The sequence below is a fragment of the Mirounga angustirostris genome, unplaced genomic scaffold (assembly GCF_029215605.1).
Source record: "Mirounga angustirostris isolate CCGP_5_RB_7025 unplaced genomic scaffold, mMirAng1.0.hap1 SCAF_11, whole genome shotgun sequence".
NCBI classification, from domain to species: Eukaryota; Metazoa; Chordata; class Mammalia; order Carnivora; family Phocidae; genus Mirounga; species Mirounga angustirostris.
Window position 1 is genome coordinate 61,891,444 of NW_026991719.1, and position 15,061 is coordinate 61,906,504.

The 15,061-nt window shown below is 35.7% G+C and overlaps 1 protein-coding gene across 7 annotated transcripts in view; it reads right to left on the reverse strand.

The window, feature by feature from the left end:
- ATRX (ATRX chromatin remodeler) overlaps window positions 1–15,061 on the reverse strand; it is a 309,326-nt gene that overhangs the window by 73,065 nt on the left and 221,200 nt on the right. For all 7 annotated transcript variants that reach the window (XM_064574281.1, XM_064574279.1, XM_064574283.1 and 4 more), the window contains 3 exons: window positions 7,399–7,529; window positions 6,618–6,706; window positions 6,317–6,489 (listed from right to left, as the gene is read on the reverse strand). In XM_064574281.1, coding sequence (XP_064430351.1) covers window positions 6,317–6,489; window positions 6,618–6,706; window positions 7,399–7,529 — 393 coding nt within the window. The remainder of the gene's footprint in view (window positions 1–6,316; window positions 6,490–6,617; window positions 6,707–7,398; window positions 7,530–15,061) is intronic.

Genomic DNA, 15,061 nt, shown 5'->3' on the forward strand with positions numbered 1-15,061 from the left:
TGTCACTCTCCAGCGGTGTAGGATCCCCACAGTCAGGCACCATCCTGCTGCCCTTACAAATTTGTTTCTTAAATTCCACATATATGTGAAATCACAGGGTATTTATCATTCTTAGAGTGACTTACTTTGCTTAGCATAATACTCTCTAGTTCTATCCATGTTGTTTCAAAGGTCAAGATTTCATTCTTTTTGATGGTTGAGTAATATTCCATTTTAATTATATATCACCTCTTCTTCATCCATTTGTCTACAGATGGACACAAGGGCTTATTCCTTAATTTGGGTATTGTTGATAATTGCTGTTTTACACATGGGGCGCATATATCCTTTTGAATTAATTTTTTTGTATTTTATGGGTAAATACCCAGTACTGAAATTATGGGATCGTAGAGTAGTTCTATTTTTAACTTTCTGTGGAATCTTCATACTGTTTTCCAGAGTGGCTGCACTAGTTTGCATTCCCACCAAGAGTGCAAAAGTGTTCCTTTTTTTCCATATCCTCACCAGCATCTGTTGTTTCTACTGTTGATCATTTTAGCCATTCTGACAGGTATGAGGTGATATCTCATTGTAGTTTTGATTTGCATTTCCCTGATGATACGTGGTCTCTATTGGCCATCTGTGTATCTTCTTTGGAAAAATGGCTATTCATGTCGGCTGTGCATTTTTACTTAGATTGTTCATTTCTTGGGTGTTGATGTTTAGAGGTTCTTTATATATTCCAGATATTAACCCTCTATCAGATATGTAATTTGCAAATATTGTCTCCCATTCTGAAGGCTGCCTTTTAGTTTTGTTGGGTGTTTCCTTCACCGTGCAGAAGCTGTTTATTTTGATGAAGTCCCAATAGTTTATTTCTGCTTTTACTTCCCCTGCCTCAGGAGACATATCTAGAAACAACTTGCTAGAGCCAATGTCAGAGGTATTACTGCCTGTGTTCTCTTCTAGGATTTTTTATGGTTTCAGGCCTCACAGTTATGTCTTTTAATCCATTTTGAATTTCTATTTGTGTGTGGTATAATAAAGTGGCCCCATTTCATTCCTTTGCATGTTGCTGTCCAGTTTTCCCAACACCACTTGTTGAAGAAACACTGTTTCTCCCATTAGATACTCTCTTTTTTTTTTTTTTTTTAAGATTTTATTTATGGGCACCTGGGTGGCTCAGTTGGTTAAGCGACTGCCTTCGGCTCAGGTCATGATCCCGGAGTCCTGGGATCGAGTCCCACATCGTGCTCCCGGCTCAGCAGGGAGCCTGCTTCTCCCTCTGACCCTATCCCCTCTCATGCTGTTTCTCTCTTTCTCTCAAATAAATAAATAAATAAAATCTTTAAAAAAAAAAGATTTTATTTATTTATTTGACAGAGAGACAGTGAGAAAGGGAACACAAGCAGGGGGGTTGGGAGAGGGAGAAGCAGGCTTCCCGCAGAGCAGGGAGCCCCACACAGGGCTCAATCCCAGGACCCTGGGATCATGACCTGAGCCGAAGGCAGATGCTTAATGACTGGGCCACGCAGGCGCCCCTCTCCCATTAGATACTCTTTCCTACTTTGTCAAAGACTAATTGTCCATAGAGTTGTAGGTTCATTTCTGGGCTTTTGATTCTGTTCCATTAATCTTTGTGAGTATTTTTACACCACACCATACTATTTTGATTAATATGGCTGTATAGTAGAACTTGAAGACTGAAATTGTGATACCTCCAGCTTTTGTTTCTTTTTCAAGGTTGCTTTGGCTACTTGAGGTACTGGTGGTCCCACAGAAATTTTAGGATTGTTTGTTCTCGCTCTGTGACAAATGCTCTTGGTATTTTGATAGGGATAGCATTAAATATGTAAATTGCTTTAGGTAGCATAGACATTTTGACAATGTTTTCCTCCAATCCATGAGTATGGAATGTCATTCTGTTTGTGTCCTCTTCAATTTCTTTCATCAGTGTTTTATACTTTTTAGAGTACAGATCTTTCACCTTCTTGGTTGAGTTTATTCCTACCTATCTTCTTACTTTTGGTAAAATTATAAATGAGACTGACTCCTTAATTTTTGTTTATGCTGCTTCATTATTGGTGTATAGAAATCCAACAGATTTCTCTACATTCATTTTGTATCCTGCCACTTCATTGGATTCATGTATCAGTTCTAGCAGCTTTTTGGTGGAGTCTTTGGGTTTTCTATATAGAGTGTCTTGTCATCTGCAAATAAAAGTTTTACTTCTTCCTTGCCAATTTGGGTGTCTTTTCTTTCTTTTTGTTGTCTGATTGCTGTGAGTAGGATTTCCAGTACTATGTTAAGTAACAGTGGTGAGAATGGACATCCCTGTCTTGCTCCTGACCACAGAGGAAAAGCTCTCAGTTTTCCCCCACTGGGCATGATACTACTGTGGGTTTTTCATATATGGCCTTTCTGGTGATGAGGTATGCTCCCTCTAAACCTACATTGTTGAGGGTTTTTATCATGAATGGATGCTATACTATGTCAAAGCTTTTTCTGAATCTACTAAAATGATTGTATGGTTTTTATCCTTTATTAATGTAGTATAATGTAGTTGATTGATCTGTGAATGCTGAACCACCCCCCTTGCAACCCAGTAATAAGTCCCACTTGATCACTGTGAATGATTTTTTTAAAATGTATTGTTGAATTTGGTTGCTAGAATGTTATTGAGAATTTTGCATCTATGTGCATCTATAGTATTAGCCTAGAGTTCTATTTTTTAGGGGACTCTTTATCTGGTTTTGCGATCAGGGTAATGCTGTCTTCATAAAAGGGTTTAATGTCACCTACTATTATTGTATTATTATCAATGAATTCCTTTACATTTGTTATTGTTTTACATATTTGGGTGCTCCCAAGTTGGTGGCATAAATATTTACAATTCTTAAGATCTTGTTGGATAGACCCCTTTATTATGATATAATATGCTTCTTCATCTCCTATTAGAGTCTTTGGTTAAAACCCAGTTTGTCTGATAGAAGTATGGCTACTCCGACTTTCTTTTGACATCCATTTGCAAGATAAATGTTTCTCCATCACCTTACTTTCAATTTGAAGGTGTCTTTAGGTCTAAAATGGGTCTCTTGTAGGCAGCATATAGATGGGTCTTATTTTTTTGTAACCATTCTGACATCCTATGACTTTTGATTGGAGCATTTAGTCCATTTACATTCAGAATGATTATTGACAAGAGTATGTATTTAGTGCCATTGTATTACTTGTTTTGTTGTTGTTTCTGGAGATTTTCTCTGTTCCTTTCTGGACTTTGTCATTTTTGGTCTTTCTTTCCCACTCAAAGAGTCCCCTTTAATATTTCTTGCAGGGCTCATTTACCGGTCATGAACTCCTTTAGTTTCTGTTTGTCTGGGGAAACTCTATCTCTCCTATTTATTCTGAATCACAGCCTTGCTGGATAAAGTATTCTTGGTTGCATATTTTTCCCTTTCAGCACTTTGAATATATCAGGCCATTCTCTTCTGGCTTGCCAAATTTCTGTTGAGAAATCTCCAGCAAGCCTTACGGCTTTTCCCTTGTAAGTTAAGGACTTCTTTTGTCCTGTTTTAAGATATTTTTCTTTATCACTATATTTTACAAATTTAATTAGAGTATGTCTTGGTGTTGGCCTGCTTTTGTTGATTTTGATGGGAGTTTTCTGTGCCTCCTGGATCTGGATGTGTGTTTCTGAGCAAGGACGTTCTCAGCTATTATTCTTCCAAGTACACTTTCTGCCCCCTATTCTCTTGAAAAGAGAAATGTTTATTAAGGAAGCATGAAATTAGTTCAGGTGCAGACCTAAAACCAGCCAAGCTTGTTTGAACCCAGGGTCATTCACCAAGCTGGCCTCCATATCTCTCTTTTCTTCACAGTCAATTGCTTTGCTATATGACTCTCAAATGACAATTATTTTTTTTAAGATTTTTTTTTAATTTATTCATTTGAGACACAGAAATATATAGAGAGAGAGAGAGAAAGAGAGAGAGAGCATGAGCAGAGGGAGAGGGAGAAGTAGGCTCCCCGCTGAGCCAGGAGCCCAACGTGGGGCTCGATCACAGGACCCTGGGATCATGACCCAAGCCGAAGGCAGACGCTTAACCACCTGAGCCACCCAGGCGCCCCTCAAATGACAAATATTTAGAGCTATTTATACTGTTCTATCTTTAGATATTTTATTTAAAATATTCAGACATTTGGTCCCAACTTTGGAGTTCCTAGACACCCAGTCAGGCTGCACCAAGAATATATGGAGCCTCAACACTAATCCTTCAAATGTAGATATGGGTCAAGACAACTTCAGCCAATAAAAAATTCAGACTTTCACTTATGTGTACACTCATGCACAAGAAAAGGAGAGAAAGAGAAAACAAAAGAGGTGATAGAGGAGAACACAGGCAGAAACCTCTTTGACCTCAGCCATAGCAACTTCTTACTAGACACGTCACCAAAGGCAAGGGAAACAAAAGCAAAAATGAACTACTGGGACTTCATCAAGATAAAAAGTTCCTGCACAGTGAAGGAAATAATCAACAAAACTATAAGGCAGCCTACGGAATGGGAGAAGGTATTTGCAAACAACGTATCTGTTAAAGGGTTAATATGCAAAATCTATAAACAACTTATCAAACTCAACACCCAAAAAACAAATAATCCAGTTAATAAATGGGCAGAAGGCATGAATAGACACTTTTCCAAAAAAGACATACAGATGGCTAACAGACACATGAAAAAATGCTCAACATCACATCATCAGGGAAATACAAATCAAAACCATGATGAGATACCATCTCACACTTATCAGGATGGTTAAAATTAACAACAGAAGAACAACAGGTGTTGGTGAGGATACAGAGAAAGGAGAACCCTCTTGCACTGTTGGTGGGAATGCAAACTGCTGCAGCCACTCTGAACAGTACGGAGGTTCCTCAAAATGTTAAAAATAGAACTACCCTATGATCCAGCAATTGCACTAATAGGTATTTACCCAAAAGATACAAAAATACAGATTTGAAGGGATACATGTACCCTGATGCTTATAGTAGCACTATCAACAATAGCCAAACTATGGGGAGAGCCCAGATGTCCATCAACATAAGAATGGATAAAGAAGATGTGGTATATATATACAATGGAATATTACTCAGCCATAATATAGAATAGAATCTTGACATTTGCAAAGACATGGATGGAGCTAGAATGCATTATGCTAAGTGACATAAGCCAGTCAGAGAAAGACAAATACCATATGATCTCACTCATAGGTGGAATTTAAGAAAGAAAACAGATGAACATACGGGAAGGGAGAAAAGAAAAAAGGAGAGAGGGAAACAAGCCATAAGAGACTCTTTTTAAAAATTTTTATTTAAATTCAATTTAGTTAACATATAGTTATTATTAGTTTCAGGGATATAATTTAGTGATTCATCAGTTACATGTAACACCAAGTACTCATTACATCAAGTGCCCTCCTCTTTAATGCCCATCCCCCCAGTTACCCCATCCCCCACCCAACCCTCCAGCCATAAGACTCTTTTAAGTATAGAGAACAAACTGAGGGTTGACAGAAGGAGATGGGTGGGGGATGAGCTAGATGGGTGATGGGTATTGAGGAGGGCACTTATTTTGATGAGCACCGGGTGTTGTATGTAAGTGATGATTCACTAAATTCTACTCCAGAAACCAATATTGCACTGTATGTTAACTACCTAAAATTTAAATTAAAAAAATAGAAATAAATTAATTTTAAAAAGAAGTGATAAACTGTATATGAAAAAGGGAAAACTTAAAGTATGCAACAATTATAGATTATGAAGAATTACAAAGGAAAAAGGCTAAAACATTAACACTAGTTTCATTGTATAAAGTTAATTACAATGATACTCTCTTACATGAAATGTTTCCAGTTATTTATATGTAGTTAATTGAAAATACCATCATGGCTCTGAAATTGGATGTATCTAGGTCTAAATCCAACTTCTACTGATCATTTATAAAAATAAAGATATCAACAGCATTGTAAATCTGCTCAAGAATTAAGTCAGCTAACACACGGAGTGAAAATATAGCATTTAGTTTATATACATGTAAATAAACATTAGTTTTTCTTTCTTCTTTAAATATCAGAGAGAGCACAATGGCTTGCTTTTAATTAAACATTCACCAGATATTTGTCATTATGTGACCTGATTATCCAAGATGCTTACTAAAAGCATCTAGGAAAGATATTCCTTTGAGAGAAATAGTAAGGATAAATTAATTATTGAAAAAAAGCATGGACATGATAATTTCTAAATCAGTGTTCCATTATAAAGGCAACATTCATTAGACTCACTTTCTTCCAGCTTTAATGAAACTGAGGGATTGCTTCCTGTTTCATCCACATTTCCTTCACCACCTCCTCGAGATCTTGAATTCCAGACTTTAATCACTTCAACATCATTGTCACTGCCACTTCCACTTGAGCTACTATCTTTCTTCCCTTTCTTCCCCTTCGTTTTCTTCTTTCTATAAAAGGAACAAATTCAAACTGTTAGGAAAGCACAGAAAAGATATAAATGCCAATTATGAGAGAACAATCAGCAATTAGGGATTTTAACTGTGTCAACACAGGACACAAAAATTATTCAATTTACTTTGTATAATCATCGGAGCTTAAACTCATGGAGGTTTCATCGGAATCTGAAGCTATAAATTCATCCATACTGTCTTCATCAAAGTATCCCTAGAGGAAAAAAAAATGATGAATGTTTTAATAGTTTACTTCAACTTATATTGAAAATTATAATGATGTTTACTTTACCTGAGGATAAGTTAATTGTCATGGGATAAAAAAAGACCTGAAAGAACTACCATAGATTAAAAAAGGAAAGGAGGCATAACAGATATGATGACTAAATGCAATGCAAAACCTTGGATTGAATCATGGAAAAGAAAAAGGACATAAGTACAAAAACTGGTGAAATCCAATTAAAGTCTATTGTATGGGTTAGCCCAGTGATGGGTATTAAGGAGGGCACGTACTGCATGGAGCACTGGGTGTTATACGAAAACAATGAATCATGGATCACTACATCAAAAACTAATGATGTATGGTGACTAACATAATAAAATTAAATTAAATTAAAAAAAATAGTCTATTGTTTAGTTAATACTATTGACCCAATGTTACTTTTTAAATTTTTATCATTTTACCATGGTTATACAGATGTTAAGAATAACATTTAATACTCCTTCCATAATCATAATGCATTCTAACATATTGAAATTAACTAGAAATAAAATGGGTTGAAATACTGTACTACAAAGCAAAGGAAAATTCCAATATACAGTAAGTCTATATAGATCAACCTTTTTCCTGAAGTTATTCTGCTTCCAACAGATAGGTCTTAATCGATTTTAGGTTACCTGATTTACCTTATTTTCTTTGCTAATGTAGTCCAGCTGCAAACACCAAGGATGAGTCCAGATTCTACTTAACATCTGAAAATCTTGGAAAAGTTTTGCACCTGCCTTTCCTCTTCCACCTTCATTGCTATTACCTACACCTGATCAAAAAAAAGTAGTTAATGTTAAGACATAAGAATTCTCTATGTCAGGAGAGGTGGGTGGAGGGATGGGTTAAATAGGTGATGGGGATTAAGGAGTACACTTGGGATGAGTACCAGGAGTTGTATGAAGTACTGAATCACCAAATTGTACATCTAAAACTAATTACACTGTATGTTAACTAACTGGATTTTAAATAAAAACTTAGGGAAAAAAAGAATTCTCTATGTCAACCAGCATGCTTTTCTAAATTAGGGATTTTAACTTTATTTTGTGCCATGGACTCTCGTGGCAGTATAGAGAAGTTTATAGACATCTTTCTTTGAATAATGTTTTGAAACATAAAATAGGAAAACAAAAGAAACCCATTATATATAAATTATCAAAATACTAAACATAGTTGTGATACAGGAATATGTGTACTTTGTTAATGCATTAAATAACAAAATATAGCAGCAAGTCTAAGAATTTTCTGAAATTCTGAAGTTCTGGTAAAGGTAAATAATTTTGAGATATCAGTAACAATAACAGAAATATTTGATTTCTATTGGTAACAAAGTCATAGTTATCACTACTACTACTATGGTTTATTGCCCACATTATAATTGGAAAAAATGCTAGTTTTCATCAGAGGTTAGTAAAAATTAATGTGATTTTTTCTTATTCAGGTTCACATACCCCCCATAATTCCATCTGTGGACCCTGGATTACAAACTCCTCTTTTAAAACTGATGGTTAGCAGAGGGGAGGTGGGTGGGGGGATGGGTTAAAGAGGTGATGGGAATTAGGGAGTGCATTTGCCATGATGAGCACAGGGTGATGTACGGAAGTGTTGAATCATTATATTGTACACCTGAAACTAAATTTACACTGTATGTTAACTAACTGGAATTTTAAATTTTATTCTATTGGAGGAGGGGGACAGAGAGAGTCTTAAGCAGCCTCTGCACTGAGCGAGGAGCCCAAGGCAGGGCTTGAAATCATGACTTGGGCCGAAACCAAGACTTGGACACTTAACCAACTGGGCCACCTACGCGCCTCTAACTGGAATTCAAATGAAAACTTAAAAGCTCTTGTTTTAGATAAAGCCTCTCTGTATCCCATCTTTTAGAAACTCTTTCCAACGCTTCTTACACAAAAAAATGTACTCCTAAAAACTGTTTTTCATGTTGAAAACATTAATTTCTTCTGCTCAGTAATTTCAACAAAATTAAGTTTTTTCTATAAAAGCGAAATGAAAATGAAATGAATAGACATTTCATTTATATGACACTTATCAAGGAGGTAAGATGCAAAACAAAACTGGTTAAACAAAAAAAGCAGCATTTAAGCAATAACATATTTTTCTGTCCACAGTTTTAAAAGATGTAAATTCACCAATAACTAATAAGTCTTGCCTCCACTCATGGCAAGAGAAAATTTAATGATATGAAACACTAATAAAAATGCATGAAAATCTGGTAGTGATTATTTTGCCTTTTAAGAGGTATTTCCACTGTGTATAATAGGAATCATTGCTGTGAAAATGAAGAATCTAATTTCTTGACATACAACTGCTCATAGCATTCCTTTATAATTTTTTATTTCTGCAAATCAGTAGTGATGTTCTTTCATATTCCTGATTTTAGTTGTGTCTCCTCTATTACTTTTCAAGTACAGCTAAAAAGGTATCAATCGATCTTTTCAAAAAAGCAAATTTCAGTTTCAATGATTTTCTCTGTTTTTTCCTCCTTTATATTTATTTCTGTTTCAGTCTTTATTCTTTCTTTCTACTTGCTTTGGGTTTAGTCTGCCCTAACTTTAGTTCCTTAAACGTAAGAGGTAAGATTATAAATTTGAGATCTTTCTTCTTTTTAAATTATAGGCATTTACTGTTATAATTTTCCCTCTTTAAGCATGCTTTATCTGCATCCCATATTTTAGTACCTTGTGTTCTTGTTTTCATCCACGTCTAAATATTTTTTAATTGTCCTTGTGATTTCTTCTTTTATCTACTGGCTATTTGGGAGTCTGTTATTTATATACAATTGTGAATGTTCTAACTTTCCTTCTGTTACTGGTTTGTAATTTCATTCCCATGTGGTTAAAGAAAACATTTTGTGTGATTTTATCCTCTTATGTTAATTGAAACTTGTTTTATAATCTAAAATATGGTCTATCTTGGAGAATATTCCACATGCACTTGAGAGGAATATGTATTCTGCTGCAGCTTGATGGAGTGTTCTTTTAGAGGTCTGTTAAGTCTGGTTGGTTTATAGTGTTTTCCAAGTCTTCTATTTCCTTGTTGATCTTCTACCCAGCTGTTCTATCACTGAACACCTTATGAGTTAAAATTAATGTAAAGGAGGGGCACCCGGATGGTTCAGTTGGTTAAGTGTCTGACTCTTGATTTCAGCTCAGGTCATGATCTCAGGGTCTTAAGATCAAGCCCTGCATCAGGCTCCATGCTGGGCATGGAATCTGCTCAAGATTCTCTTTCCCTCTCCCTCTGCTCTCCTCCCCCCACCACTCATGTTCTCTTTCTTAAAAAAAATTAATATAAAAAGAGATTTTTTTTTAAAAAGGTAATCTATACTTTATCATTTTATACTCCAAGAAAGACTAAAAGCCAATTCTTGTTTTGTGGGGGCAAAAACTACTCTTGCATATATCATAAATATCTTCTATTATAGAAAAACTTCATAAGACTTTTAGGCCTAACTGGCTAAGATAGGAAAAGCAAGGACATTTTTAAAGGGAAAAAAATTCTACCTGAAAAGGGAAAAGTTTCTTCTACCTACACCATTGATTTATATTAGAGTTGATATTCTCTGTGGAAATGGGAACCACATAAAAAGGATATGTTAATAACCTAGCCAAATAAATATCCACAGAAAAATGTTCTCTACTCAAGAGTATTGATAATTATTACTGAATTATTCTATCTTTTCAAAAAAAAAATGTTTTTGACTCCAAATCACTTTATTGGGAAAATATACCAAAAAAGGTTAGGTGAATACATGATTAATTAATCATGACAATCTGTTATTGAACCTTATTTACACCTACAGTTTTTACATGAGATGTTATCATGGGGTCTGTAGTAAACTCAATAATGGTCTCCCAAATATATCTACATTCCAACCCTATATACATCTGCCAAATATATCTACATTCCAATCCACCCATGGAAAAAGAAGATGTGCAGATGCAATCAAAAAAAGGACCTGAAATTGAAGAAGACCATCCTAGTTTATCCAGGAGGATCCAATGCAACCACAATAATCCCTGTAAGAGGGATCCAGAAGTGAGAGTAGAAGGTGATGTGATGACATATGCACAAATGGAGTGACACACGTTCAATATGGAGAATACAGACAGCCACCAGAAGCTGAAAAAGACAAGGAAATATTTTCCCTCCCTAGAGCAGCCAAAAGGAACCAGCCCTGCTGACTTAAGCCCAGTAACACTAACCTTGGACCCTCAACCCCCAGAACAGTAAGAGAATAAACTTGTGTTGTTCTAAGCCATCAAATTTGTGGTAATTTCCTACAGCAGCAAGAGGAAGTCAACACAGCATCCTAGTGAAATGTTTATCAAACTTGGCGCACATCAGAATCACCTGGGCAATGTGTTATACACACACTTGGATCCCATTCCTATAAATTCTGATTTCCTAGATATGTGATGAGGCACAGAAATATAAACTTTCTAAGAAGGTTCTCAGGTGCTTGTGCTGCAAACTAGGGTACAAGTCATAAAGAAGAATGGTTGGGAAAACTCACTGCTTCAATTAGTTTGCTAGGGCTGCCATAGCAAATCACCACAAACCCAAAATCTTAAGACCACAGAAATATACTCCTTCACAGTTTGGGAGATCAGAAGTCCAAAATCTGTCCTACTGAGCCAAAATCAAAGTGTCCACAGGGCCATCTACACTCCCTCTGGAAGCTCCAGGAGAGAATTTATTCCTTGCCTCCTCAGGCACAGGGTGGCTGCTGGCATTCCCTGACTTGCAGCCACATCAATCTCTGCCTCTGTGGTCACAATTCCTCCTCTTCTGTGTATATCAAATCTCCCTCAGACTCTCTCCTGCAAAGATACCTGCAAATGGAATTAGGAGCCATCTGGACAATCCAGGACAATCTCCTCATCTCAAGATCCTTAGTTTAGTCGCCTCTAAAAAAATCCCCTTTTCTTATAAGGTAACACAGGTTCCAGGACCTAGGTAAGATCTGACATCTCCAGGTGGCCATTGTTCAGCCTACCACGCTGCCTTAAGTGCCTTTCAAGGTTATTCAAGACAGTAGAGCTAAAGCAAACTTTCCAAAAATATAATACTAAAAGCTTTTTATATTCAATTTCCCTTCTGACCCCTTACAAATTAGAATTACACTATTAAAATAAACCAGTCTCACCGGAGTATTCTGATGATCAATACAGCTATAATAAACAGGGAATTGGAGATGATAATAAAACACCATGGGCTATATCAATAAATTTTATAGAGTTTCCCCAAGTCCTGAAAATTATTTCAAAGAATTTTCCACATAAATGATTTAAAAGGGTTGATCTAAAGAACCGTGGGAGTAGTTTAGCCACTAAGAATTTGGAAACACCTTCTAGGACTTCCACACCGTTTTATCACAAAATCCTTACTAATCAAATAATTCCTTTGTACTATTTCAGAAATCTGTTTTCCTTTCCTCCAATGCTCCTTCGGTTAACTTGCAGGACTCAAGGCCACTTTTAAACATAACAAAGACTTCGGAAAGCTTAAAATCCAAGCAATAACACAACTACTAGGAGGTGCCCAGAAGAATTCTACTTATAATGAACAGTAAGTGAAAAAGAGTACCTCAATGATATTAGTTATTGCACTGCCTCAATACATCAATGCAGGTCCCATAAAGCTGACTTTAAGCAGATGGCTCAGTTTTGATAATCTAAACATATGCTGTTGTATCTGTTCAAGTCTAAATCTAAATCTTGTAGTCATACCACCTTCTGATTAGTCACACACTATAGGAATCTCACATAAAAATTACCACCCTTGAACTAGCATGCAAAGACCACTGAAATTGGTTAACATTCTCTGGAGTATGCTTATTTGATTTATGCAGAAAGTAAAAGAAACAAAGGAATAATATTTTAAGTACCGGAGAGGCCCCAGTTCATATCATCAAATAGCCCCTCATTTGCCCAAATTCCCACTAACTTAAAAGTTAAGAGTGCTTCAAGCGCAAATTGTAATATCAAGGGATCTGAGACTAAAAATATCACCAGACCCCAGGCAGAAACAACAGCAAATCCTTTCTGGAGTAATCAAATGTTAGCCTAGGCCTCAAAGAATTACCACATATTAATACTCCAAAGGATATTAGGAACTTGTGGTCAAAAGTACTTAAACACACATGGAAACAAGGCAGCATGCCTGAAAAATTGACAGAAATTAGAGAGATGAAACAAATCTATAAAGATTTCAAAAACTGTAATAATCAGACATAGACTATAACTGTTTACTATGTTTAAAGAAATGTTAATCTAGAAAGTACATGCAAGACACAGGAAATCATAAAGAATGAGCAATTAGCTGGAAGATAACTAAATAAAACTTCTGTAGATAAAAAAGTAAGCCACTGAGTTTTTTTTAAGTTTTATTCAGATATAGTTCACAATTTACCATTTACAATTCACTAGTGTATTCACAGAGCTGAGCAACCATCACCAAAATCTAGTTTTTAAAACATTTTTATCACCCCCAAAAGAGACCCTATACCCCTAGCCATCATCCCCCAATTTATTTATTTCTCCTACACCCCTAGGAAACCACTAATCTACTTTGTCTCTACAGATCTGCCTACTCTGGACACTTCATGTAAATGGAATCATACAACATCTGGTCATTTGTGACTAGCTTCTTTCACTTAGCATATGTTTTCAAGGTTGATCTGCGTTGTAGCATGTATCAGCATTTTCTTCCTTTTCGTTGCTTAATAATGTTCTATGATATGCATATATCAAATCTGTTTAACCATTCACCAGTTGATGGGCATATAGGTTGTTTCTAGCTTTAAACTATTATGAACAATGATGCTACGAACATTGGTGTACAAATCTTTGGGTGTACAAGTGTTTTCCTTTCTATTGAGTATACACCCAGAAGTATAATTGCTGGGTTATATGGTAACTCTATATTGAACCTTTGATTGCCAAATTGAGCTCCACATAAATTACACCATTTGACATTTGAAACCAGCAAAACACAGGGTTCCAATTCCTCCACATCCTCACCACTTACTATTTTTCTATTTCTTGGATTATAGCCATCCTAGTGAGTAACAAAAGGTATCCCACTGTGGTTTTGAGTTACATTTCCAATTATGCTGAGCATCATTTAGAGCAGTGGTTCTCATGCTGCAGGTACATCAAAATCACCTGTAGGGCTTATAAAAATGCAGGTCCCTGAGCCCTACTCCAGATCCACTTAATCAATGTCTAAAGGGTGGCACTTGGACGCATGCATATGAATGTTCTCTATTTATGAGTACAATTCAGTGGCACTGAGTACAATCACAATGTTGTGCAACCATCAACACTCCATTCCTAAAACTTTATCATGGTCCTAGAAAGAAACTCTGTACATATTAAAAATAACTCTGTATTTTCCTCTCCCCCAAACCTACTTTCTGCCTCTATGAATCTTACTCTAGGTACCTCTAAGTGGAATGAAACAGTATTTGTCATTTTGCATCTGGCTTATTTCACTTATCATGATAGCTTTGGGATTCATTAATATTGTAAAGTGTCAGCATTTCCTTTCTTTTTAAGACTAAATAATATCCCATGGTATGTATGTATGTATGTGTATGTGTGTATGTATGTATGTGTATGTATGTATAGATCATATTTATATATAATATAACATTTATATATGATTTATACATGATAAATATATTTATATATATCATTATATATATATCAAATTGCCTTTCTCTATTCATCTGTCAATGGACACTGGGATTGCTTCCACCTTTTTGGCTATTAAGAACACTACTGCTGTGTAAACATGAGTGTGCAAGTATCTATTTAAGTTCCTGCTTTCAATTATTTGGTGTATATACCTAGAAGTGGAATTGCTGGATCATATACTGGATCATTATAGAAATAATTCTATGTTTAACTCTTTGAGGAATGGCTGCACTGCTTTTCCCATAGCAGCTACACCATTTTACACTGTCACCAGCAATGCACCAGGGTTATAGTTTCTCCACTTTCTTAACAATACCTGTTCTTTCTCTCTCTCTCTCTTTTTTTTTTGGTAATACGCATCTTATCAGGTATTAAGTGATATCTTGTGTTTTGCTATTGGCATTTCTATAATAACCAGTGATGATGTAGAACATCTTTTCATGTGCTTATTGGCGATTTGTATATATTCTTTGGAGAAATGTCTACTGAAGTCCTTCACTCATTTTCCAATTGTGTTGAGTTTTATTGTCGTTGAGTTATAGGAGTTCTTTATATATTCTGGTTATTAATCCCTTCTCAG